This window comes from Trichophyton benhamiae, assembly GCF_000151125.1.
Source record: "Trichophyton benhamiae CBS 112371 chromosome Unknown Abenha-G-c-38a07.r1, whole genome shotgun sequence".
NCBI classification, from domain to species: domain Eukaryota; kingdom Fungi; phylum Ascomycota; class Eurotiomycetes; order Onygenales; family Arthrodermataceae; genus Trichophyton; species Trichophyton benhamiae.
In genome coordinates, this window is record NW_003315079.1 from 27,427 (window position 1) to 53,470 (window position 26,044).

The following is a 26,044-nucleotide window of genomic DNA, read 5'->3' on the forward strand; positions in this document are numbered from 1 at the left end:
ATCTGACATCAACCATCTCATCCGAGCTGCCCGAGGGTCTTTTTCTCCACGCGGAATTTTGTGCCTTGCCCTACGGAGCAATATATACCACTATTTGAGCCTATCCTGGCCGCCTATGAGGAAACATGCTGTTTCCTTTCCTACGGTTTCCATGGAACGGTTCTGCTCCGTCCACACTAAGTAGTACAGAGGCTACTACACTAGTAACTGTGAAAAAAAAAAAAGGCAGTTCCTTCGCTTTGAGTTCACATGGCATGGCCGCCACGTCGTCGATCATTGATCGTTTGCATGGATCCGCCGCGCGAAAATGCTCGTGGTCATGGAAACCTCCCTACTCAACAGCCGAGGCCAATATTCTTGATGATAAACACCAGGAATAACGCAGGGAACTGTGTTGTAAGGGGGATTGTTTCTTTATATAATTGTCATCCAGCAAGAAACTTGCTATCCAGTACGGAGTACTCGATGGAAAAATCTCATACATGACACCTATAGTAGTTGAAGAGTATAGCCATGCATCAACGCAAGGTGGAGGAACTCAGGCACGTTGACCTGCTAGTTTCACGGCTGAGCGGACCTCATGGACTGCTTCGGGGAAAAGGGAGCGCTAAACGTAGCGAGCTTATGCAGCGCTAGGGAGGGTCGAACCCTTGGCAGGGACACTCAACGGGTCGAATCAGCACGTCCATTTCATAGACATCATGGCGTAAGTATGGGGTCTTCTGGTCTCAGATGCGGGTTTTCCCCCTGACGAAACAAGCTCCAGAGTTATCTCGCGAAGGATGAGGGGAGCAACTCCATAGCTCAAAGCAGGTGACAGACTGCAGTTTTGTTCGCCATAGCTCGGCAATGAAGAAAATCCGTGCAGCTGCCCAGAGTTCAGGGGGAAAAATTACTTAAGCTATAATGATATATGTAGGACAAATAGCCTCGTCTATAGAACTATAGTGCAAAAGATCAGATAAGGGACTAAGTACATGGTTTCCCGGCCGACACACACTACGCCCTCCGAAGTATTCCTCTCTCCGTGTTCAGAGCCCGGATCAAGAGATAATAATAACTGAAGGGAGATAAGCGCCGGGAGACGATCACCAAACGGGCGTGATAAGAGCAATCGCGGCTGTACAAAGTCAGTCTATCGAGCTCCGTGACCGCCCGAAGCGCAAAAGCATGTGAAAACGAAGAACCACCAGCCCATCGGACGACGATCGCCAGGCAGTGCAGTAGACTAACAACGGAGAGCCAGCAGCCTCCCGGCGTTTGACGTTCACGAGGCGGAAAAGTCTCTTTTCTCGATATCAAAAAAATGTTGGAGCTAAAAGAGTTTTCACGGTCCCGCTGATCGACAGGGATATTGCCTAAAATAGTATGATTGCCGGAAAAGTTTCCGGAAAATCGGGTCAAAGGACCGAGCACGTGTTTCCTTATTACTAAGAGATTAGTAACATATAAGCTGAGTCAGGCCTTAGCTAAGGTGATTACACGTGACCGATAACCGTCGGAGGGAATATTGTTTGACCGACTTATGTAAGAATATTAGGTTTTCGAACTTTTAAAGTTTATCAGATTAAAAAAAAAAAATAGCAAATCTAAAAGAAATATTATTGAAAGCAGATTTAAAAAAAAAAAACGACGACCTTGAGGAGGAGGAGCTTTACAGGTCGACGGCTGAAAGTGATTCGGAATATAAGACGAAGGAGAAGAAGCAGGGAAAAAGAGGAAAAATGGAGACAGCACAGGACCACGCGAAGAAGCGGAAGCGAAAGCACAAAAGCTCGGAAGGGAAGAGCGCAAAGCCGCACCAGCAAGAGCCAGAGGCGGTAGAAGCAGAATCACAAACGCCTACCAAGAAGCAAAAAGTCGACCAGCACGACGACGATGGCGAGCAGCTTGACGGCGAACACATTGAGAATGGCGTTGAGACCCAAAAGGATGTACCTGCCCTGCCATCCGCGGATACAATGGCTCTTCCTACACAGGAGGCCGTGTCGAATAAATTCAGCGACCTTTCGCTGTCAGAGCCAACGGTCAAGGCGATTGCCGGCATGGGCTTTACGACCATGACCGAGATACAGCAGCGAGGCATTCCGCCTTCGTTGGCGGGCAGGGATATACTGGGCGCAGCGAAGACGGGGTCGGGAAAGACGTTGGCGTTTTTGATACCTGCCGTGGAGATATTGCGGTCGTTGAAGTTTAAGCCTAGAAATGGTGAGATCATAAAATCTTTCGGCTCATAAAATATATAGGGTGGTTGGGGTATGCTTGGCTAACGGAACGGTGTGTAGGGACTGGTGCGCTTATTATTACGCCGACGCGAGAGCTGGCGCTACAGATCTTTGGCGTTGCGAGGGAGCTGATGGAGCACCATTCGCAGACGTATGGGGTGGTGATTGGCGGTGCGAACAGGCGTGCTGAGGCGGAGAAGCTGAATAAGGGCGTTAATGTGCTGATTGGGACTCCCGGGCGGCTGCTGGACCATCTGCGGTCGACGGAGGGGTTTGTCTTTAAGAACCTGAAGACTCTTGTCATTGACGAGGCGGACCGGTAGGCACAAGACAAGTTCAAAGTATATGCTGTGAGTGGATGCTAATATGTTATAGAATTCTCGAAGTCGGATTCGAAGACGAGCTACGACAGATCATATCCATTCTGCCCAAGGAGGACAGACAGACGATGCTGTTCTCCGCAACGCAGACGACCAAAGTGGAGGACCTCGCACGCATATCCCTGAAGCCCGGCCCGCTGTACATCAACGTCGACCACAAGAAGGAGCACAGCACGGTCGACGGGGTGGAGCAGGGATTTATAATCTGCGAAGCCCACAAGCGGTTCCTGCTGCTGTTCTCGTTCCTGAAGAAAAACGCGAAAAAGAAGATTATAGTCTTCTTCTCCAGCTGCAACTCCGTCAAGTACTACTCTGAGCTGCTGAACTATATCGATTTGCCGGTGCTCAGTCTGCACGGGAAGCTGAAGCAGCAGAAGCGAACGAATACGTTTTTTGAGTTCTGCAACTCGGCTCAGGGCACGCTTATCTGTACCGACGTTGCTGCCAGAGGTCTAGATATTCCGGCAGTGGACTACATTGTGCAACTTGATCCGCCTGACGACGTAAGTCTTTTTGCGTCTTTTATATATATTTATATGTTTGCATATATGACTAACCGGTCAGCCGCGAGACTATATCCACAGAGTCGGCCGAACGGCCCGAGGCAAGGGCAAGGTTGGGCGAAGCTTGATGTTTCTGCAGCCATCGGAGGTAGGCTTCATCAACCATCTGAGAGAGGCACGGGTGCCTGTGGTAGAGTTTGAGTTTCCTACCAAGCACATTATCAACATCCAGTCGCAGCTGGAGAAGCTGATCAGCCAGAACTACTACCTCAACCAGGTAAGCCTCTTATCTCCGTTTATATCTAGATGATGGATGATGCTAATTGTGTAGTCTGCGAAAGAAGGGTACAGGTCATATCTGCATGCATATGCATCGCACTCTCTGCGGTCTGTGTTTGACGTGAACAAGCTGGACCTGGTCAAGGTGGCCAAGAGCTATGGCTTTACTACGCCGCCGCGGGTGGACATTACGCTGGGAGCGAGCATGAGCCGGGACAAGAAGGTGCAGGCACGACGGACGTATGGCAGCCAGCCGAAGGGCGCGAGATTTAAGCGGAAGCATGACGATTAACCATTACTATTACTATTACATATATAGACGTGATGTTGATGTCAGCGTTTGATAAAAATAAACTTTAGTCTTTATCTTTCTTAGTCAGCTATATCACGTGTCACCCTAATAGAGTAAAGCGTCAAAGCATCAAAAAATAATCTCGATTTTTGATAGAAAGAAACGACGACGAGAAGAAGAAAGAGAAGAAAGAGAGAGAAGACAGCCATTGAGCCACGACGAAGCACGATGGTGGCCGTCAGCACAGCCTTTGCCTCGCGGCAGCTCTTCTCGAGTGAGTCTTAATTTTAATATTATGTTAGATGTTAGATGTAGTACTAACTAGCCAGGCATGTCCCGTCGGAGCATGAGCTCAACAGCCCATCTGCACTTCCTCCGGGAGTCTCTAATGGGCAGCAACAGCAACAGCAACGATGATAAAGTCGAGCGCTTCTCCTCAGCAGATCTATCATCAGCCAGAATCTCTCACCGTCCTCCAGCCGTGAAAAAGGGCTCCCTTGGAACCGGCTCTATCTTTTCCGACGGCGAGGTATCGACATCCGGTCCCACGCCTAAACGGCCACTGAAGAAAGAAGGTGAAGACGGTGCTACCCAAGATGCAGAGCACTCTACTGCTCTCGTCGACCGGAACCGAGACACGATATCACGTACTCTGATACCGCATCCTGAACGACGAGCCCGATGGGAGAGAAAGATGGTCATCCGCGCCGTCAAGAACCGCGGCCAACTTACGCGGGAAGAAGTGATTCAGCAGAGTGAGCGAGAGCTGCAGAGTCGATCGCACTGGTTCAAGACGTCGGTGAAGAAGTTGGGCCCTCTTGCAAGACAGATTGCAGGCAAGAAAGTCGAGGATGCGATCATGCAGATGAGATATAGTAAGAAGAAGGCGGCGAGGGATGTGTTGGCGTTTCTTGAGCAGGCGAGGAATGAGGCTATTGTTAGTCGAGGGATGGGGATTAAGTCTGAAGAAAATAAGGGTCAAGAGGTGGAGATCAAGTTGAAGGATGGCAAGAGGTATACTGTCCGGGATGAGAGGGAGATATATGTTGACCAGGCGTGGGTGAACCGGGGCCCTTATGGAGTGGACTTTGACCACCGGGCGAGGGGACAGATTAATAGGCTGCGTCCGCCGTACACTGCGTTGGCGGTGGTGTTGAAGGAGGAGAAGACGCGGGTGAGGGAGTGGCAGGATCGGACGGAGAAGGCACTGAGGGAGAGAAGGGAGAAGTTGTGGGTGCAGATGCCTGACCGGCGGGTTACAGGGCAGAGCCAGTACTATTCTTGGTAATACTTTACTTGTAGGATATATTATGTATATTAGAGAGAGAATGCAATGATTATCATTCAGTCTTAAAGTAAGAGAGACAAAGGACAAACAGATGGAAGTGACAAACGGAACAGTATCAAACGATATCAAACGGGTATCAAACAGTAGAAAAGAAGAAAAGAAGAAGAAAAGAAGAAGAAAAAGTGATTAATTGTCATGTTTGGCTGGCTTTTTGGATGACCGTCGTAGATTAGGGAGTATCTCGATGTCAGGGAAGAAGGGTTCCTGGTTGTTCTGGACCAAAGAGAGAAAATGTAGTCGGAGGTCGTTGATGAGCTGTCTGATCTCGTCAAAGGACTTGTTGGGCCCCACACAGTCGTGGAGCCAGTCCGGGACCGGCCGAGGGATGTTCTTTGGCGATTTTTTGGAAGAAGTAGAAGTTGCAGCAGGAGAAGTAGTAGAAGTAGTAGTGGTGGTAGTTGGAGGGAGTCTCTCTCTGCGTCTGAGAGTGAGATCAAAGGACTCGACCCCACCCCAGGCCTGCATGTTGGCGATGGTGTCGAGGGCGAGACGACACTGGGTGAAGGGCCACTCGTCGTTGCGGTATCTGGCCCGCTGGTAGTGCTTGCGGCAGTAGTAGATCCAGACGGCGTCGGGGATGTTGACGGTGCACTTCTTGTTCCTCCCGAAGATGTGGGAGATGACTTTTCGGTAGTGGGAGGAGCCTGTCGAGCAGGACTCGTCGAACTGACACTGTCTGTCCATTAGATGAAGTAGTGGAAGTAGAAGTGGTAGTAGAAGTAATAGTGGTAGTGGTGGAGCAAGTCAAGACGAGTCAAGTCGAGATGAAGAGGCGTAGGCAGACGAAGAAAAGAAGAAGAAGAGGAAGAAGAAGACGAAGAAAGGGGTATTTCTATGTTGAAGAGAGAGAGAGAGAGAGAGCAAGTCCAGAAGTGAAGACGGGAGGACAGCAAGCAGCAAGCAGCAACACAGAGAGGGAGGCAGGGAGAGGGAGAAGTGAGTGGAAGCCATCAGAGCAGGACATCATTCACTGACTGAAGACCAGACTCGGCAAGTCCCAGTAAGAAGAAGAAGAGAAGAGAAGAAGAAGAAGACTGACCTGTCAAGAACTGTCTTGAATCTGTGTCCATCTTCTATCTTCAGTCAGTCAAGAGTCTCTCAGGGTATCCAGCATCCAGTATCAAACTGACCTTTATATATATATATCTATATATAAGATAAGACCGAGGGTCAACCATCATATCAACCCTCGTCGACTCTCTCCATCGTCCACCACCCCGAAGAATGCTATCCTCACCACCACCGCCGGGGCTCGGCCAGGTGGTGAGGATAGTTGGTGGAGAGAAGAGAAGAGAAGAGAAAGAAAAGAAGAAGAAGAAGAAGAGAAGAAGAGAAGGAAGGGAAGAGAAGGCCCCCTTTTTATAGACTGTCTGCTGGCTGTCTTGTCGTCGACGAGAGCCAGTTAACCAGTTAACCAGTCGTCATCATCTTCTCTTCTTCTTCTTTGGGTATCTCCACGACTGTCATCCTCACTCATCTTACTCTTCTTTACTCTCTCTCTCTCCAAGTCGTCTCCAAGTCGTCTTCTTCTTCTTCTCTTCCTCTCTACTTATCTCTGCTTAAGTAAGGTTGACTTCCTCGTGCACTTCTGATTGGACAGGAAGAGAAGAAGAGAGTCAGAAGGACAGAAAGATAGAAGAGAAGAAGATAGAGATAGAGAGAGAGATGGAGAGTAAAAGAGTAAGAGAGTAAAGAGTAAGAGATCAGGAGAGTCTTGTCTTCTTTGGTCTTCTTCTTCTTCTCCTCTTCTTCTCTTCTTCTCTTTTGGCTAAGTTAACTACTGTTGACCTTATCGATAGGCACATCTACTTAACTAGTCAAGGAGACATCAAGGATAGACAGTTGGAAGACAAGAGACAGGAGATAGAGATCTTCATCTTCATCTTCATCTTCATCTTCTTCTGTTTCATCTTTTTATCTTTTATCTCTTCTTCTTTTTGTCTTCTATCTCTTACTGTGACTATCTTATTACTACCATCTATCTTCCATCTTTACTTCTACTAGATGGAGACCGACGTCACCGCCTCTTCCCAGTCGGCCTCCTAGACTTCTCTTCTTCTTCTTTTACTTCTTTTACTACTTATATTACTTCTACTTCTTCTTCTACTCATGTCGAGTGTCTCTTCCTCTGCAGACTCGAAGATGCCCAAGGACGACTCTCTGGTCGGTGGTGGTGGTGGCAGTGGTGGTGGTGGTGATGCTGCGACTTCGACGACTTCAACGACTTCAGCTTCAACGCCCCCGACGACCGACCTCCCAGACAAGCCGGTCGACGACTCCTCCAAGCTGCGCGCCTTTCTCTCCATCCTCCGCAAGTAGGCATTCCCACAACAGATATAAGATATAGAGAGAGAAGATACTAATAGTGATAGCTTCATCGGGGTCTCGGACATCGCCTCGGTGCGCTTCTCCTTGCCGGCACAGCTCCTCGAGCCCATTCCAAATCTCGGTCAGTCCTCATACTTCTACTTCTACTTATATATATATATATATATATACATACTTACTTATGGATAGAGTACTGGAACTACCTCGACAGGCCAGAGAGCTTTGCCAGGTGAGATCTTTACTCTCTTTACTCTTTTTACTCTTATTAGATGCTAAGATGAGTAGCATAGGAAAGTCGGATGACGAGCTGGGGCGCATGCTCGAGGTCCTGCGCTTCTGGTTCACCAAGGACCTGGTAGGTCTCTCTCTTCTTTATTTAGTTATTTATTTATAAGAGTATGCTAATTGAGAAGAAATACGTCAAAGGGAAGCCCTGCAAGCCTTACAACTCGGTTCTCGGAGAGTTCTTCAGGGTAAGCATCCATCTACCACTTTCATATAAATTACTGCTACTGACAAGTAACTATGTAGTGCAACTGGGAGGTCAAAGACACCGAAGGGGCAGTCTCGCTTCCCCCAGCCAAGCCAGAATCCAGCTCCAACTCCAAGTCCAACTCCGCCGCCCCGTCCATCGCATCCACCTCTGCCACCACCACCACCACTACCACTTCTTCTTCTTCTCCTTCTTCAGCCGAGACAGTCAAGATATCCTACATCACCGAACAGACTTCCCACCACCCCCCCGTCTCCGCTTTCTGGGTAGACTGTCCCCAACGTGGCATCACCGCCCGCGGGTTCGACCAGATCAGCGCCAAGTTCACGGGCACCTCAGTCCGCATCACCCCGGGACAGCATAACCTCGGCATCTTCATCACCCTCGCCCGCCGCGACAACGAAGAGTACCGGCTCACCCATCCAGACGCCCATCTAGGTGGTCTCCTGCGCGGTGCCCTCTCGGTCTCCGTCGCTGATACCTGCTACATCACCTGTCCACGCACCAGGATAAAGGCTATCCTGCAGTACCTCGAGGACGGATGGCTCAGTAAAGCCCAGCATTGTGTCTCCGGAGCCGTGTTCAGATACGATCCTGACAACGACTGCATCACTCGTATCAAGGACATCCCCGCGACACACCTGCTCGCCGAGATCTCCGGCTCCTGGCACGAACGCATATACTTCAACCTGCCCTCCAACCCAAAGGATAAACAGCTGCTCATCGACGTCACGCCGCTCTTCCCCGCGGCCAAAATCACCCCTCCCCCCGAAAAACAGCTCGCCTACGAATCCCGTCGGCTCTGGGCAGACATCACCGCCGCCATCAACGCCAAGCAGTACTCCCTTGCCACCAGGCTGAAACACGAGCTCGAAGAGTCCCAGCGCTCCAAGGCCGCCTTGCGCAAGGAGAACAACCACGAGTGGACCCCCAGGTTCTTTACCGTCGCAGAACAGCATATCCAGCCTGGCAGACCGCATCTGACGGATGACGGTCGCAAGGCACTGGACAACTTACATCGTGATCTCTTTGACCTGGACGAGAAGCTGACTCCCTCGGGCGAGTTTGCTCGATAAAAAACTACATACTACTTTTTTCTTTGACTTTCGACGTACTCCTTGTATACTCCCTTTAATCCGGGCTCGGGCGCAGGTTCGCTTCGTTCATCTACTTATATAGTTGTCGTTGTTGTCGTTGTTGTTGTCGTCGTCGTCGGTGCATTGTACAGGTCGCATTAGCCATCTGCAGTTACACAGTTACTCCAGTTATAAAAGTCGTTCTTTTGCTCGTTCGTTTAATGAGTTAAGTTATAGTTATAGTTCAGTGTCGTTGAGGCTGAAGAGCCGCCTGGCCCGGCCCGTCCATCAAACCTTCATCCTCCAGCTCTTTTACTACTTGACTACCTTACTATACAGAAAAACAAACTATATACGATTAGTTATATCGTCTACTATGAAGCTGCTTGCACGACTTTGAACCCCGCGGCCACCGTCTTGCTGATCTCCTCGTTCTTATGCGGCAGCAGGCTCAGCGCATACGCCACGTCGTTCCACTGCTTCTCCGTCTCGCACCGCGCCAGTCTCGCCGCCAGCTTGTCCGCCAGCTGTCTCGCATGTTTGTCCTAGACCCTATTAGTATATCTCTAGAATAGACCAAGAATAAGAAAGAAGAATACCTTCTCGACGAAACCGGCGAGGAACTTGATGATCCGCCGCAAAGACTCCTCCTCCAGCGACTTCTCCGTGCTCAGCAGACTAAACATGTCCACAAAGTGGTTGTACACCGCATTGTCCTTCGTCGACAGCTCCGTAAAGAACATCCGCGCCAGATCCGCTATCTTCTTGTCCTCGTCCTCCAGGCACTTCGCCATCTCCCCCAGCTGGCCCTTCACCTTGATCTGGCCCGCCAGTATCAAAAAGGTAAGCGTCATCAGGCACGTCCGCTTCACCGAAACATCGTCGTCGTTCAGTCGTCGGTACAAAAAGTCCGTATTCTCATCGATCAAATGGTTGAAGCACACGGCCATGTCGCCCAGCGCAATCACCGCGTTGCTCCGCACGATCGGGTCGTCAGACCGCTCCATTATCGTGATCAGCAGCGGCAGGTTGCTCTCGCAGTACTCTGCTGACACGCACATCAGCTTCGCCATGCACAGCGTCGCCGTCGCCTGCAGGTTCTGGTCCGGATACGCTGTGTTGTTTGAACATATCTCCGTCACCAGCGGGCCAAAGTGCGTCAACAGCGAGTTCTCCCCGAACAGCAGCTCTCGCTCCCGAATATGTGCCATCGCCTCAGTGAAGTCGTCCTCTGTCGTGCCTCCGATCAGGTCCAGCTCGTTGTCCTCGGCTGCTGCTCCTCCTGCTGCCCCCCCTGCTGCTGCTGCTCCTGCTCCGGCTGCGTCATCTTTCTCCTGAGCTGGGTTGGCCGCCTTCTCCTTTTCTTGTTCGGCCTTCCTGCGCTTAAAGTCAAGCTCGCATAGCTCCAGATGCACAATCTGCTTGATCGCGATGTGGCCAACAATAATCAGCAGCTGCGAAAGCCCGTTAACACTAGCCTTTTGTCTAGCCGCGTTGTTGTCTTCCGCCAGAGTTGTGGCTGCAGTCACTGCAGTCTCTGCCGATGCGGAGGAGGCCGATGATGATGACGGACGGTCTCCCTCGCTGTCCAGCATCATCCTTTGCTGGGCATTGTTGTTCGCCCGGAAGACGGCCCGGGTCTTGCGCCGTAGTATATCCGAACACAGCACATCAGGATGCTTTGCTAGCGTGTATATCGCGCTTATGGCTTGCTCTGCCACACCATACCACTCCTTGCTGTCAGACACAATCTCCATCATCGCAGCCAGCTTGATCAACACCGGGTGGTCGTTTGCCAGTTTTGGGTGTGCCCCATCCTTTGCAATGGCTTGCCGTCCAGGCTTGATCCGCTTTAGGGCAATACATGTGTATTTGGCAAGGACAAGATCAGCCCGTCCCAGGCTGCCCAGCCCTATCCGGAGCATAATCTCGATCTCCTTGACTGCAATCTCCGGGTCGGCAAGCGCAAGCATCCCCAGCACGATAATGGCCCCTCTTCGCTGTGTTCTTGATATTTCCTTCTTCTGTACCCCATACACCTGCCATAGCTTGCCAATCACCAGCTCTGAGATGTGCCCTGCCTTCACCATTGTGCTGAGCAACTGCTCGAGCGATGTAAGCTCTGCCGGCGTCGCTCCAAACGTCAGACTTATCATATTTCGGGCGATGTAGTTGGCCGTGTCATTCGGACTGAATGCATCCGGCGCATCAAAGAACAGCCCCTTGTAGCAATCGATTAGATGGTTCTGAACGCCCTTGCCTTCGTCGCTGTTACCCTTCATCCAAATCAGCCGTAACATCCTGCGTATCCCAGCTCGCGAGGTTTCCACTTTGTACGCATCTAGCATCACAAAAAAGTCCATAGCCTCGATCACCTCGCTCTTATTCCGAGACGACAGCAGTTGCAAGACGGTCTCGGACGCACTGTGCAACACCTCGATAAACTGAATGGCCTCAATGTAGTATTTCCGGGTTAGCTGCAGCCGTGCCAGCATCTCTGATGTTGCTGCTTCCTCTGCTGCTTTCTGAACCGCTGCTGCTTTTTCTTCTTCAGTCATTTTTGGAGCCTTCGAAGGGGAGTCGTCTGGGACCTGGGTTGCATCGTCCAGCAGCTCGCTGTCGATCTGGGCGCTCTCAATCCCCATCTCTGCTAATCCGGGTGTCTCTGGTGGTGGCTTCAACGCGTTGAGTTCCTCCTCTACTGCCTGTAAACGAGCATCCCAATCTTTGTACGACAGCTGGCCCCCATGCATAACACTGAAAGGGTGTGTTGACACCAGCTTGCCCAGAAGTTTTATAGCATTCCTTCGGACATTGCTGCTCTTATCTTCCAAGCTTCGAGCTGCAAGCTTGGCTGCTGTCTGCCGTCTTTTGGGGAACTTCTGGTCGAGGTCACAAATCTTCATGTACACCTGTATCACACGGCTGCGGCAGTAGGGGTTCATGTCAAGGAAGCGTTCCTCCAGCACATCAAAGAAGGAATTTATCTGTGTTTGGAAGTTTTCACTTCGTTCTTCCTGCTTACTCAGGTCAGATATCAGATTTCCGCATACTTCGATGACGGCGCAGCGGAGGGTATAAGCCTGGCAATTGTCAGTAAATGTACGTTGCTATAAATATACGAGACGTACTTCACTATCTAGCTGCTTGGCTAGGAGGGTCATTTGCTTGATGACAAGCCGAGGAGCAAGCTCAGACAACTTAACAATAAAAGCCGACACTGATCTCGGGCCCTTGGTATCATTTGGGTTGAACTCCTTATTTCCAACCTCCCTATAACGGAGTTAGAGCTAAGACCCGTTCGTAGAGACATCAGGAAAGCATACCTTAGAATCTCGTCAGCGAGTTGAGGATAGTCATACTGCTCCGCCAGGATATGCAAAAATTCGGCCATCGGGTCCGAAAGATGCTCAAAATATGTAAGGCTCTGTACAATAGATGTCTGAGCACCTGATACAGTGTTAGCCGCTTTACCACGAAGGCACATTCGTAGTAGAACCTACCAAAAGCATGCCCATGATGCTTCACTGCAATACAGAGTACCTTGAATGCGTGCATCCGTATTGACATGCTCTTGACTCTCTGCTCGCTCTCCAGGATCAGGTATATGGATCGAGTAAACAGATTCACAAAGGTATCCCGGTCCGAGGTTGTAACAAAGAGCTTTGATAGCTTCAGCTTCAGCACCTTGCACATAACCTCCATAGCAATCTGTATCTGTGCAGACGAATCCCACGACTCATCCCTAGCGGGCTTTCGTCCAGCCTTCCCACCTCCTCGTCTTCCCGGCCCCGTTGTAGGAGGTTTTTCGGCTGCCTTTGCTTCCACGGAAGATAACGCCCATTGTAGTAGAAAAGCGTACAGCTCCAAGAGGTCCTTATGCTCAGACAGTGCCTCGGGCTCATCGGCTTCGAGGTCATTGTGTGCAATATCGGCAAGCGAGGCAAGGCCGGAAACAACAAGATCTAAGATCTTGCTAAGCGCCTTCGGAGGAAGGACAGGTGTAAGCCTAGGAGTCCAGCAGTTAGAGCCCGGTCAAATGGTGTGTGTCTATACCCCGTCACTCACTTCAAGAGAAGCTGCAGGGAATCAAAGAACGAGTTTCTTGCGAGATTTGAGGGATCTTCTGCCACAGCGTCCACAATAGGATTCAGGATCTCATCGATCAGCGGCAGATTCAAGGAATCCGGATCCAATTCGCAGTCTAGCAACTGTGAATCCGCTTCTGGTGTCGGGACTGAGGCGGGGTCGCTCAGGTAGTATTTCAGCGCCTCGTTGAGGTCGAAATCTATCCGTTCGTTCATTGTGGCCGGCTCGTCGACATCTATCTCGCGTATCCAGGCGCTGCAGACACTCAGCTCGTGCTGTATAAAATAATTGCGAAAAGCGCAAAAGGACTTGAAGAAGTCGACGAAGCTGATGTTTTGTTTGCTTTTTGCCGTTTCGGGACAAACTGCGGTGGTGTAACGCGTGACGGTAAGTAATAAAAGAAGCCCGCAGATCAACATAAAATACACTATTTGATACGCTATCAATACACTACTTCGGTCTATCAAAGAAAAACATCTTTCGCGTTGACGCCGAAGTTCAAATCTTTTTGACGCTGACAACTGCGAGGCCGTCAACCACCACTTTGAAGCTGCTCTGATACCCGGTGGAACCATGTCGGACTACGCGGCGAGCAATCACTCGCCCCTCGCGCAGGAGACCGGGAAAGATGAGATGAGCGACTGCTGGGACGACGAGACGCGTTCGCTCGACTATGAGGAGGACGATACTGCGCAGGAGGATGACTACATACCAACGGACGAAGCCGACACCGAGAGCGAGCATGAAGAGCAGGACGAGGCTGTCCGGGAAGACATGAGGAAGCTGCAGGACGAGGCAATACTGCGTGGAAAATTCAGACTTATTAACCGCGTCGGAGAGGGTGAGTAGCTAGCCTCTATATGGCCATGCAGGGGATATGCCGATGCTAATGGAGGCTCACACATCACAATTAGGTACATTCTCTACAGTATACAAGGCACAGGATCTGACCTGGGACGAAGGTGCATTCCAGGCCGACCTGCTGGACCCGAGCAAGACTCTCCGTGGAATGAAGAAGCAATACGTTGCCCTCAAAAAGATATATGTCACCAGCAGCCCTGCTCGAATTTTGAACGAGTTGGAGATTCTCCATGACCTGCGTGGGCACCCCGCCGTGTGCCATATCAAAGCCGCATTCCGGCTTGACGATCAGGTCATTGCTGTCCTGCCATATTTCCCCCACACAGACTTTCGCTTGATGTTCCGCACTTTTCTCGTTGAGGATATGCGGCACTACTTCAAGTCTCTCCTGGAAGGCCTTGCTTTTGTGCATAAACTGGGGGTCATTCACAGAGACATCAAACCTACGTTCGTACCTCTTGTTCTTCCATGTCAGCCCTTTTCAACCCCCGAGCTGACAGTTGCCCCTATAGGAACTTCTTGTATAATCCAAAGCTTCGCCGTGGAGTCTTGGTGGATTTTGGCCTTGCAGAGGTGAGTACACAACGCTAGTGTTTTTACAAATAGCCGCCGTGGTACTGACGCATCCACTGCACAGTATGAAAATGAGGGTGGGACCTGCATGTGCAGTACTGCCCGCACACGCGCTTTCGCACCTAAACATGATCAGATAATGGACTCCATCCGCTACTCCAAACAAGCTCCTGTTGGATATCCAAGAAATGATACCAGGCCTTCTCGGCGAGCCAATCGAGCGGGAACTCGCGGATTCCGCGCTCCGGAAGTCCTCTTCAAATGTACTAGCCAAACCACCAAGCTTGATGTGTGGTCGGTCGGCGTGATTCTCCTGACATTCCTAGCCAGACGCTTCCCATTCTTTCACTCAATGGATGATGCTGATGCTCTCATTGAGATCGCAAGCATCTTCGGAAAGAATAAGATGCAACTGACAGCAGCAGAACACGGCTTGGTGTTTGATACCACCATCCCTACAATATTACCAAAGGGCCACTCTTTGGAACGAATCATACGGTGGTCGAGCTCTGTCGTCGAACTGACCGGCAGAGAGCTTCAAGCGGTAAATCTCTTGGAGAAGATACTCGAGCCGAGCGCGATAATGAGGTGGAGTGCAGAGGGAGCGTTATATCACGACTTCTTCAACAACCCTCAGGGCGCTGACCTCCCTTGGGGCGGAGAAGACCCCGAGAACCTGGAACATCACTCGGCCCAGGGCGACGATAACGACGACACTGCATGCGATGCCGGCGACGAGGTGAAACTTATCTAACTGCTCGTTCTATTCGAGTTGCCCTTATTTTTTTATACCTTATCGATAGCTCCAGCTTCGGCGCCCAACCGGGCCGCGCATGACGTCACGGGTCGCCTTGCTCACCATATCTGTGTTCCCTTCCCACCAGCTTCTCTGCAACTCCTCTTCCCGCAACACACAACCATTTGACCTTTGGCAGCCTGGGATACTGATGCTCATACAAAACCATCGGCAGACCTTACTCCCTACAGTCGGCTGTGCCCAAACAAACTACTGCTATTACATCCGGATAAGCTGGGTTGATCTAAATCACCCGAGGGGTCCCCACTCGCACTGCTAGCTTGTCTATCCCTGGTGGAGCAAAGCCGTTCGTTGTTCTTGCTCTCGAAACCCATTTCTTTAAAGGCAACGGTAAGGTGCAGCGCCATTTGGGTGATCGCGGTATTTGTTTGATCGGTGTCTTGATTGCTACCGTCGCTATCGCCATTAGCTTCCTCGGTCTCTCAAGCCAGCATCTTCATTTGCCTTCGGCATTCGTTTGTGAGAGCTATCACGCAATCTCACAATACATAACAGACTGTTTCTTCGATAGGAAACCTGCAACCATGGCGTGGCAGTGTACTGGTAGGTCCAACATTCAGTTGATCGAAAACCTCTTCACTGCCGACCTCATTAGGAGTGAAAGAGTGAAAAATGCAATGTTGAAGGTAAGTAAAGAAGATCTGTCAAGCATTTTGCTTGTTGTTGTCGATACAGAAAGCTGACATTATTCCCGGCGCCAGGTTGACCGTGGTCATTATTCCCCATCCAATCCCTACAGTGATTCTCCCCAGTCAATTGGATACGCAGCGACCATCTCTGCCCCGCACATGCACGCGCATGCCTGCGAATATCTGCTACCTTTCCTCCGTCCCGGTGCTCGGGTTCTTGACATTGGCTGCGGCTCGGGATACCTCAGCCATGTCTTCGCCGAGCTGATCACGGATGCCCCTGCTTCAGATGGCTGTGTTGTTGGCATCGACCATATCCAGGGCCTCGTTGACTTGTCTCTAAAGAACTTAGCCAAGTCGGAAGAAGGTCGCAAATTGCTCGACTCCGGAAAGATCAAAATCGTCAAGGGTGATGGGCGCAAAGGCTGGGCTGAAGGCGGACCCTACGATGCCATCCACGTTGGTGCAGCAGCAGCAACGATGCATTCGGACCTGATAGATCAACTGCGAGCGCCGGGCCGGATGTTCATCCCAGTCGATGCTGAATCTACCACTGGTATGCTGGGATATCAAGGACAGCATGTGTGGATTGTGGATAAGGCGGAAGATGGCTCTGTTAACAAGAAAAAAGTTTTCGGCGTCAGCTATGTTCCTCTAACGGATGCACCCGAGGAATAGCTGGATCAGACGGTAATTTAATTGCAGGACTAGGACATGTAGGGGTTCGACTTGCATTATTCCTTCACTTTTATCCCTGATTTAAGCCTATTTATCTGTATTCAATCAGCTGTAAAGTGGTTCTGCCAATGAGAATGAATCTGTCAGCCAAAAATACCCATTAGGCAAATGAAAGATTATGTATCAATCGGACTTCACTTTTCCATTAGAAGAATCTAGTAATAATCTAAAGAGGAAGAAAAAGAATACAGGACGGTCAAGTGATAGCAAGTACAGCTCAAAATGAATAGGATGCATGTCGTTTAACCAGAGGAAAAGGGCCAGTAAAAAAAAAAGCGAAGAAGAGTTTCAGAAGTAAATATGCAGTTAAAATAAATCATTAGCAAGAGGAAAGAAAGTCTAGAACGGGAAGCCCCCTTGGAAGTCGAAGCCTCCTTGTGTGAACTTGAAGTGATGGTTTCCAGCACCCTGTTGGAAGAAGAACGGAGATCCTCCGTGTCCGCCAGCAAAGGGGTTGAAGTGTGGCTGGCCTCCATGGGGGTCATTAGGGTCATCACCATGGTCAAATCGCCGCCTTAACTCGGGGTCAGAGAGAACTTCGTAGGCTTCATTGATGCTCGCCATTTTCTTCTCGGCTTCCTCCTTGGGTATGCCCTGGCTGCGTGCCTTGTCGGGATGGAATTTCTTTGTGAGCTTGCGGTAAGCCCGTTTGATTGTGGCCTCATCTGCATCGCGGTCAACCCCCAGAACCTTGTAATAATCCTTTTGTTTCGATCGTTTCAGTAGTGTTTGTGCCTTTTGCATGAGCGTATGAATCTCCTGAGAGCCGGAGTGGTGCTCATCCGCGGTTTTCAGCGTCTGGGTGGCAGCTTCGTATTGTTCGGCGTCTATTTGTTCTTCCGCCTTGGACAGGAGACCGTGGAGTGATGAAGGGTTGAAATCAAGACACTGGCTACAGTATGGCCGCGCTTTTCGCTTGGAATTCATCTAGTCAATGGTTAGTAGGCTGGTCTTTCAGAAAATAACACAAAGGTAAAGAACCACATACAGCTCTATATGTCTCGCATGTTTTCTCCACCAAGGAATGATAGAGATTGTTGGGAGCCTTGGGATGAATATATCCATCTTCCTGGGCAGACTTGACGTCTTGCTGAATGTCCTCCAGCAATCCAGTTTCGCCCTTGGTCCCTACCAAGAGCTCAGCGGCCTTGTGGAATTTCCGTGTTTCCAGCAACTTGTCGAGGTTCTTAAGTTGCTTAGAATTCCTCTTTTCGCCTCTGAACAAACGGCTGCAAATCTTGGAGTCAGGGTCGGAGTGAAGACACTTTCGAATCTGGTCCATCCCGCGTTCGGTGTCCGCTAGAGAGTAAAAGAGCATCGCCGAAACCTGGAGATGAGGGTCAACATTGTTTGGAGAAAGCTGCGTAAGCCTGGTCAGGTCATTGATCCCCTCCTGAATGTCTCCTCTCTCGAAATGGCACTTTCCTCGCGTCCGTCGAAGCTCGGGGGAGCCCATGGCCTTCGTAATGGCGATATTCGATTGAGCCACGCATGTTTCCCAGTCCTGTTTCTTTTCTGCCTCCTCTGCAGCCACCGCAGCAACGTGAGCCTCATGGAGCTGAACGAGGTCGCCCTCACCTGGCTTGCCTGCAGCCTGGAGGTCTTCCTTAGCCCCGGTCCAGTTGCCAGATCTCATCCGTAGCTTTCCACGCTGCAAGAGTGCCCCCTCGAAGCCTGGCTTAAGCTGGAGAACCTTGTTAAAATCATCTGCGGCACGAGAGTGTCTTCCAAGGGATAGATAGGCAGCTCCGCGCTGGAATATGGATAGGTAGTTCGAGGGATCCTTGTCGATAGCGGCGTTGAAGTAGAGGAGCGCATCTTCGGGGGAGCCACTGGCGAGATGGGTCTTTGCAGAGGATAACAGCGAGGAGACCGGGGTATCGGGTGGAATATCTGAAGGCTTCAGGCCGTTTGCAGATGAAATAACGGCCAGCAGGAAGGCGACCGTCCGGAATCGAACGATCATGATAGCGGTGCGTGATAAGAGAACAAAGCAGACCAAACGAGAACTCCCACCAAGCGGCCGGGACAAGCAAAATATACCAGCGCAATACGCCACAAGCAAGACTCAATAACCCAAACGATTGACAAGTTAAACAGTTTGAAGGAAAAAAGACGACGACGCTTTCGTGGCAACTTTCATATTATCTTCAAGAGGCGTCCCAAAAGGGTAAGAATGGAAAAGGTGGCTTCATCGGCATTTCGGACATTTAGTTAACCCGAACTTATTGCCGGACGCCCGGAGCTAGTCCTCTTTGGGAGCAAGGGTTATGTAATTATCCGAGATCATGTGATATTGAATTCCTGGCAGTCCTAAAACGGAAAGAAGTAGAAGCAATTAAAAAAAAATAAAGAACGAAGCAATTGCTGGGGATATTTTTTTTACGACAGAGGAACAATATAGGGAGGATATAATAGCCCCTGGAGTGATGCTAGGAAGCTCAACATGGACATGCCTGCGGTGTTTCTCACGAAGTGTACGGCTAGCGCAGTCTAGCAGAATTGTTCCAGTGTCTAGAAGATATAGCTCTGCAGGTAAGTCGAGGTCTCGTCCTTATATCCGTGTCATAACCGGGACTAGAAGCTCACACACCTATAGTAACCCCAAAAGAAGCTGAATTGTCTCCTATCCTGTTAAACAGAGCGAGAGCCTTAGCTGCGGAACATGCCACCCTCACGGCAAAACAGGCAGAGTCCTTCGAGAGGGCTGCTGCAAAACGGATAGGAGAGATTGCGCCAGTTGCCAATGCATTAAAAGACTGGGATACAGCCCATGAGGTATGCTCTGGTATATGCGGCTACAATGTGAAAAATCTACACGGTATCTAATATAATTCACTGCCATTTTCCAGTCCATAACGGAGCTGCAGGGCCTGATAGATGAACCGTCTACCGATACGGAACTTAAATCCCTCGCTGAAGATGATATAACAACAACGATTGGGACATTATCATCCTTATCCGCTACATTAAAACGGGCTTTGATCCCTCGACATCCTTTTGCCGATATGCCGTGTCTGATCGAGATTCGTCCGGGGGCGGGAGGTGACGAGGCAGGGCTATTTGCTGCGGAGATGCTCCGCATGTATACATCGTTCTGCTCTAGCCGAGGCCTGAGAACTACAATCATAAAAATGGAGGCAGAGGACGGAGTCGGCGCGGGCGCAGAGGAGCGTCTGTCTGAAGTGGTGATGGAAGTCGAAACCCCTGGGAGCTATAACATACTACGGACTGAGGCAGGAGTGCATCGTGTTCAGCGAGTGCCGGCCACAGAGGCAAAGGGGCGAACCCATACGAGTGCGGTTAGCGTTATGATACTGCCCAGTTTTCCCGAGAGCAACCAAGAAGACAGCCCCCTTAACTTTGATGATCCGAATTCAGATTACTACGTCAACCCCCAAGATGTGCAATCTGAGAAATTCCGAGCCAGTGGTGCTGGTGGCCAGCATGTCAACAAGACTGAGTCCGCAGTGCGGCTCACACATATTCCTACCGGAACAGTCATCTCGATGCAGGACTCCCGTTCCCAGCACGAGAATCGCAGGAAGGCCTGGCTATTGCTCAGAGCCAAGTTAGCTCAAGCCAGACGAGAGGCGAGAGAACAGGAAATGATGGAACTACGTCGTGGTGCCATGGGCGGCGTCAACAAGACTGGCAGAGGAGATAAGATCCGTACATACAACTTCACACAGAGTCGATGTACAGACCACCGGAGCGGCATGACAGTCCATAATATTGGCAAGGTCATGGATGGAGGTGAGAACCTTGAGAAGATCATGGAGAGCGTTCAGAGCTGGCTTGTAGATCAGGAAGTTGAGGCCCTTTGTCTAGAGCAGCAAGCTGCCACTGCTGATGGTAAATCCTCTCGCAAAGCTACTGCTTGATGGTATAGAGCGAGACAATGATATAGACACTGTATAATAAATATATAATACCCATATACAGCATATTGATTTCAAGCTTACATTATTTGGGCTTTATTTTCAAAGTAGAGTACGGACAGGGAAACATAAACAGTCTATCTTTGTCCTTCTATTTATACGTAGAATATACACGAGCGGAAGCTCTAGATTTGTTTCAGTATAACCAAGCTAGCTCCTCAATTCAGGACCGCAGCCATGGAACATGATATAAAAATTTTAGATGTACTTTCTTTCGGGATCCAGCAAATCAAGACCCTCCATGGTTTTCTCATACCTTTTCAACCACATGTTAGTCTCATGGTAACAGTCATAGATGGATTGAGGAGTTGATGAATGTTCTTACATAGTGAAAACGATGCCACCGCTTAGCACCAGTCTAGCAAGACGTGGAACGGCTCCAGACCAAAAGGTAAATATTCCCTCGTTCTTCAATATCTTTGCCACACAGTCAAAGCTGTTCTTGTAGCTACTCCTTGCCTCCAGCGATTGCATTCTACGCCATGTTAGCATATATTGGTTCCAAATGCCTCTGGGGATATGAATAGTCTTACCGTGTCTTCACAGTATCTAGAGGCTGGGTAACGTAGCTAGATATTATTGTTAGTTTCCTAGCTCTGGAACTGTCTTTTAAAAATATTGATTCACATACACTGTGATAAGACCAGCCATCCCACCAATGGCAAAGGTGCTCAGGGTCCCGAGCTTCTCACCGGGAGCTATGTAACCCTGCGCAAACTGTTTTATGGTCGTATAACTCCCAAATCTCGTCGCAGAATTAGCTGCTTGTCGCGCAGTTGTGGGTATAAATCCTTGGAAGAAGCCTCGGATGCCTCGCTCGCGGAATATAACTGCACTTCCATGCAAAAAGCCACGCATCCGTGGCTTAGCGGATTTCCTATCATCAATGCTGTTTATTGTCGGTATATTAGTATGGCCTTGAATTTAATTCCCAGGAGGACGGCCATGTGGTTGTATAACGTACAGCTGCGTCTTGATGCTCTCAAACGGAGTGACTGCTAGGAGGGACTCGGTAAATCCAGCACCGAACCCGGCTATCACAGTCTTTGGGCCTGATATCTTTCCGTTCTCATCTTTTAAGAGGGACTTGAAAGCATCGAACGCGACGAAACCTATCAGGTTGTCAGGGTAAGTGGTGAACCAGCCGAAACCGAGTCATCGCGGAGGGCTAAACGTACGAACGCCGGCCTTTATCGAGTTACCAATAATCAACGTCGTGCATCCCGCATACCACGCCCGTCCGAACGGAGGCCATGGTAGTTTCTTGCCGTCCGCTAATCGGCGGTTGAGCTGGGTTCTGGTCTTCGCGACTGCGGCGATACGTAAGGGTTGCGTCCGGTCAGCAATCATGCATGGGCAGCAGCATCTATACTCTGGAAGGGTGTGATAGCATACATTCTGCAGGATAAGTGATTGCTATCGCAGGTGTTAGCAGTGTATTTCAAGGCCCTCTTTAGGTAGCTATTGCGTTGATGGTAGACGGAGAAGGGGAGAGTACGTACAGATCTCAACAGCTCCAGCTGTCGAGCCAGCGATGATGGACCGCAGACTGCTCGGCTGTGCCGTTGGAAGTTAGCTGATAACGTCGACACTTATGGACAGAGACAAGTGGCGTACCTTTAGCTTCTGGTCGTTCTCCTTGGTCGCCATCGCTGCTCAATTGACCGGTGTGTCTGGTGGGATGTTCTTCGGCTTTTGCCTGCTGCCAGCTTTTCGATGTGATGGACGAATTTGACTCGCGCTAACTAGTTGGCTTGCCGTAACCAACCAAAAAGCAAACTCCGGAGTGTATTAGCTATACACTGATACAGCGTATAGCATAGGCAATAACTAATTGCATGCCCGCATAGATGCGAGGCCATAAGCTATATCTAACTATTGGGCGTGGGCGGTACAATGCTCTCACACCGGCAGGTGCGTTGTCGTCTGTATCAAGATCTACACAGCAGAGTACGGTACGCTGCCTTATACTTTAATCTGTAACCAGTGCTAGAATCTACGAGGGCGATTATTAGCTAGGAGAAGAAGTACTCAGAGGAAACTAAACATGGCATTGACTAGATGTCAGTGATCTAGGGTACAAGTGCGATGAACACAGTAGAGTATGGATTCACCATGAAGTTGAGCAACCCTGCTAACATCAAGTAGTGACCCCTGAATATTTTTTTGGTCTTTTTTTCTGTCTTTTCTTTTTTCATTTCGTTCCTTTTTCTTTTTTTTTCCTTTTTTTATTTTAATTTTTGGTTTGCTTTGGTTCGTTGTCGCTGTGTGCGAGCTGTCCTTCCACTGGCCTTCGATATCAAATGGTCCGCACAAGGGTCGGAATGATAGCGAAAGTAGGTCTGTACGAACCCTTGATAAGCGAAAGGTGGAATGGATGGTGCCTAGGCAAAGGCATGTTGAGTCTGGGACGAGTCGTATAAGTATAGCATTGACGGGGCCTCAAATGTTGATTTCTCAAAAGGCTTGTCAGAGACGCGGTTGATGGTCGACATTCCGGTAAGTAGTGTCTCAAGAAGGGTCACAGGTGTATTAGGGAGGCAGATCGGCTCTGGAAGTGACGTAAGCGCCGATAAGACGAGAGCAGTGTCAAAGGGCCTTGCTGTGTGCCGTAATAGCGTGAAGACTGGAGTGGCCCGGGATAGGGGAAAAATATGATACAATGCCTGCAGCATCAACATGGCTTGAAGATCCTGCAAGGTGCATGAAAAATTAGAAAGGGCTGGGGTTCTTTTTTCTGGATGCTGGTAGTGCTGGTGGTGATAGCAGTGTAATAAAAAAGATGCACTGCTTGAAAAAAGAGGGGAGGGGGGAAGGTGGGTATAGTGAGGTGGGTTTGTGGAGGATGGGAGAGAGTAAGCGTTAAAAGGATCGTGAGTGATAACAAACAAAAGAAAACAAGAAAAAGCAGATAAACGAATAGATGCATAGCAAACACGTTCGATTAGGACCCAGGGGTTCCTGAATTGGCAGCATTGGCTTGTGAGTTTCCGGCTGCTCTAGAGCTGTCAGGGTTGTTTGAGCGCTGGCCGGAGCCACGACTACCGCGGTATGAGCCGCGGCTATAATGCCCGCGGTTGGAGCTGTACTGTCCATGGCCATTGGATGGGTTGGTGGTTTGTCGACGAGGCTGGCTTTCCTGGCCAGCTGATTTTTGTTCCTCTGAGGGGTTGTTGGAGATGGGGCGAGGAATGGTATTTGGCGTTTCGTAAACATATAGTTTCTTATCGATGGACGGAGGGATGGGCTGGATCTCAGTTCCCAATTCCTGTTCGATCTTGTACAAGTTGTATCGATCGTCCCAGTTAATCAGGTTGATCGCCAAGCCAAGATGCCCAAAACGTCCGGAACGACCAATTCTGTGCAAATATGTTTCGGCATTCTTGGGGAAGTCAAAGTTGATAACCACGTTCACAGCCTGGATATCGATACCACGAGTCAAGAGGTCTGAACACACGAGGTTCCTACATACGCCGTTTCTGAAGTCGTGGAACACGCGGTTTCGGTTATGTTGCAGCATGCGCGCATGAGAGTAGAAGCAGGAGTATCCAAGTTCGGTAATTTTCTTAGCGAGAAGCTCAACGCGGTTTGTCGAATTGCAGAATATGATGGACTGATTTATTTGGAGTTTGGAGAAAAGAGTGTTCAAGCAATGAACTTTTTGCCTCTCTTCGACGAATGCATAATATTGCGTTATGCCTCGGAGGGTGAGCTCATCCATGAGGTTAATTTCATAGGGGTTTCGCATGTGTTTGTCCTGAAGCATGTGTATTAGGCGATTGCCACAAGTGATAAAGAAACGGACGTGTATCATACCTTGAAAGTCTTTACGATAATCGGGAAAGTGGCGCTAAAGAGCATAACTTGGCGGTCTTTAGGGTGAAAGGTCAAGAGTTGTTCAATAACTGGAGTGAACTCAGGAGAAAGAAGTTTGTCCGCCTCGTCCATAACAAAAGTAGTACATTCCGATAGATCAGCAACGCCCTTGCTAGCAAGGTCAAGAATTCTGCCAGGTGTTCCAACAATGATGTGAACCGTGTCGTTAAGTCGGATAATATCGTCCTGTAGACCGGTTCCTCCGGTTGTGACCATGACATTTATGCCAAGGTGCTTTCCAAGCGTCTTGCAAACCTGTGATGTCTGTAGCGCTAGCTCTCGGGTAGGCACTAGTATAAGGGCCTGGGTTTTAGCTATTTTCGGGTTGGTGCGTTCTAGGGTTGGAATAACAAAGGCAGCTGTCTTTCCGGTTCCGTTCTTCGCTCTGGCAAGAATGTCACGACCTGTGAGAGCGACGGGGATAGTTTCCTCTTGGATAGGAGACGGCTTTTCAAATCCAGCTTCAAAGATTCCCATCATTAGGTCTCTCTTAATATAGAAGTCCTCGAATTCCAGACCCTTAGTAGCGGTAACATCCTAGTTGCGGGCAAAACAACAGGGTTAGAAGAGAATATCCGTAACTAGCATAGTGGCAATCAGCCCAGGGACAGCTCTTACTTCGGTCTGTACTCTCGTATCCTTAGCCGGGATTTTCAATTGTTCTTTCCATTTGTTATCCGTGCTACTATCACTGTTGGGGGTAGAGTAAGTGAAAGTTCTGCGATTGTGCAATGATGGCGCCATACGAACCCTAGCTTTGTGTTGTTCAGCTGAGCAGCAAGAGCGTCGGTCATGGTAGGCGATTTTGTAAAGGCGGGGGGTTTATGAAGAAAGCAACAGGGATCAGGTCACGTCGAGATTGTGTATTTCTAAGGGTGCGTATGGGTATTTGCGTGTCTACGTCTTCGAACAAGGTGGACGTAGCTCTAGGGTCAAGAAACGGCTTCAAAAGTAACTATAGCGGGGATTGTAAGCAGCGAACAAAAGCAGGTAACAACGCGTAAGGAAGGTCGAGGCCTTACTGGTATCGTTAGTGTGAGTGTCTTGAAAGCGGCGTTGGAGTCGTTTCTCGTGTGCTCAGCCGACGAAGGAGTTGCGCGGCTTGTTGGAGTGCGGAGAGGGGGTGGTGTGTTTGAGAGTTTTTCCTGACCGTAACTACTGTTCGGTAAACACGGGTGTGATCTGGGAGGACACGGAGGTTCCAGGAGGCTGAGATATGGCCTTTTGAGGGTGAAAATTCAGCGGAGATAGTTGGGCTGCAAGGGTGTTGTGTTGTGTGTGCGTGAGGGCGAAGTTGTTTCTGTTGTTTTGTCGGTTTTTTGGAGGTCGAAAGAAGGTGAGAAAGCTTTTTTTGGCTTTTTGAGGTTAAACTCACGGAGGAGGGAAAAGGGCTTGGCCCGTGCGCCAAGATTTTAAGTAGTTAAGCAGTTAGTTACTGGGAGAGTGAACGAAGACTTGGTGGCAGCGGACTACGGGCAGTGATGCAGCTGAGATAGGAGGGAGAATAGAATAGGCTATGTACACGGCGGGAAGGGGTGGTTAGATGATGCTATATATACAAGATGGAGGGGGCCCTGTCCGGGTTGCATGACTGGT

At 49.7% G+C, this 26,044-nt stretch overlaps 10 protein-coding genes across 10 annotated transcripts; 6 read left to right on the forward strand and 4 right to left on the reverse strand.

Moving 5' to 3' along the window:
• Positions 1 to 1,724: 1,724 nt before the first annotated feature.
• Positions 1,725 to 3,679, forward strand: ARB_03497 (uncharacterized protein; the record flags this gene model as incomplete). The annotated part of the gene is made up of 5 exons (XM_003010196.1): positions 1,725 to 2,208; positions 2,286 to 2,544; positions 2,601 to 3,108; positions 3,248 to 3,385; positions 3,440 to 3,679. The coding sequence occupies 5 exons, from the start codon at positions 1,725 to 1,727 to the stop codon at positions 3,677 to 3,679; spliced, it is 1,629 nt and encodes a 542-aa protein (XP_003010242.1).
• Positions 3,680 to 4,025: 346 nt separating this feature from the next.
• Positions 4,026 to 4,967, forward strand: mrpl22 (mitochondrial ribosomal protein subunit L22; the record flags this gene model as incomplete). Its single annotated transcript, XM_003010197.1, has 1 exon — positions 4,026 to 4,967. One exon carries the CDS (start codon positions 4,026 to 4,028, stop codon positions 4,965 to 4,967), a length of 942 nt encoding a protein of 313 aa, XP_003010243.1.
• Positions 4,968 to 5,153: 186 nt separating this feature from the next.
• ARB_03499 (putative pathogenicity factor) lies at positions 5,154 to 5,711 on the reverse strand (the record flags this gene model as incomplete). Its single annotated transcript, XM_003010198.1, has 1 exon — positions 5,154 to 5,711. One exon carries the CDS (start codon positions 5,709 to 5,711, stop codon positions 5,154 to 5,156), a length of 558 nt encoding a protein of 185 aa, XP_003010244.1.
• Positions 5,712 to 5,791: 80 nt separating this feature from the next.
• Positions 5,792 to 8,924, forward strand: ARB_03500 (uncharacterized protein; the record flags this gene model as incomplete). Its single annotated transcript, XM_003010199.1, has 9 exons — positions 5,792 to 5,963; positions 6,111 to 6,395; positions 6,446 to 6,590; positions 6,632 to 6,707; positions 6,735 to 6,983; positions 7,074 to 7,342; positions 7,452 to 7,710; positions 7,736 to 7,828; positions 7,887 to 8,924. The coding sequence occupies 9 exons, from the start codon at positions 5,792 to 5,794 to the stop codon at positions 8,922 to 8,924; spliced, it is 2,586 nt and encodes an 861-aa protein (XP_003010245.1).
• A 566-nt stretch (positions 8,925 to 9,490) lies between these two features.
• ARB_03501 (uncharacterized protein) lies at positions 9,491 to 13,228 on the reverse strand (the record flags this gene model as incomplete). The annotated part of the gene is made up of 5 exons (XM_003010200.1): positions 9,491 to 12,034; positions 12,056 to 12,197; positions 12,251 to 12,351; positions 12,468 to 12,900; positions 12,993 to 13,228. 5 exons carry the CDS (start codon positions 13,226 to 13,228, stop codon positions 9,491 to 9,493), a joined length of 3,456 nt encoding a protein of 1,151 aa, XP_003010246.1.
• A 358-nt stretch (positions 13,229 to 13,586) lies between these two features.
• Positions 13,587 to 15,201, forward strand: ARB_03502 (cell cycle protein kinase, putative; the record flags this gene model as incomplete). The annotated part of the gene is made up of 4 exons (XM_003010201.1): positions 13,587 to 13,854; positions 13,943 to 14,321; positions 14,387 to 14,447; positions 14,584 to 15,201. 4 exons carry the CDS (start codon positions 13,587 to 13,589, stop codon positions 15,199 to 15,201), a joined length of 1,326 nt encoding a protein of 441 aa, XP_003010247.1.
• Positions 15,202 to 15,788: 587 nt separating this feature from the next.
• Positions 15,789 to 16,571, forward strand: ARB_03503 (uncharacterized protein; the record flags this gene model as incomplete). Its single annotated transcript, XM_003010202.1, has 2 exons — positions 15,789 to 15,890; positions 15,966 to 16,571. The coding sequence occupies 2 exons, from the start codon at positions 15,789 to 15,791 to the stop codon at positions 16,569 to 16,571; spliced, it is 708 nt and encodes a 235-aa protein (XP_003010248.1).
• Positions 16,572 to 16,970: 399 nt separating this feature from the next.
• On the reverse strand, positions 16,971 to 18,597 carry ARB_03504 (uncharacterized protein; the record flags this gene model as incomplete). The annotated part of the gene is made up of 2 exons (XM_003010203.1): positions 16,971 to 17,558; positions 17,620 to 18,597. 2 exons carry the CDS (start codon positions 18,595 to 18,597, stop codon positions 16,971 to 16,973), a joined length of 1,566 nt encoding a protein of 521 aa, XP_003010249.1.
• A 463-nt stretch (positions 18,598 to 19,060) lies between these two features.
• ARB_03505 (uncharacterized protein) lies at positions 19,061 to 20,515 on the forward strand (the record flags this gene model as incomplete). Its single annotated transcript, XM_003010204.1, has 3 exons — positions 19,061 to 19,166; positions 19,231 to 19,409; positions 19,484 to 20,515. 3 exons carry the CDS (start codon positions 19,061 to 19,063, stop codon positions 20,513 to 20,515), a joined length of 1,317 nt encoding a protein of 438 aa, XP_003010250.1.
• A 3,001-nt stretch (positions 20,516 to 23,516) lies between these two features.
• Positions 23,517 to 24,925, reverse strand: ARB_03506 (uncharacterized protein; the record flags this gene model as incomplete). The annotated part of the gene is made up of 2 exons (XM_003010205.1): positions 23,517 to 24,329; positions 24,389 to 24,925. 2 exons carry the CDS (start codon positions 24,923 to 24,925, stop codon positions 23,517 to 23,519), a joined length of 1,350 nt encoding a protein of 449 aa, XP_003010251.1.
• Positions 24,926 to 26,044: the final 1,119 nt, after the last annotated feature.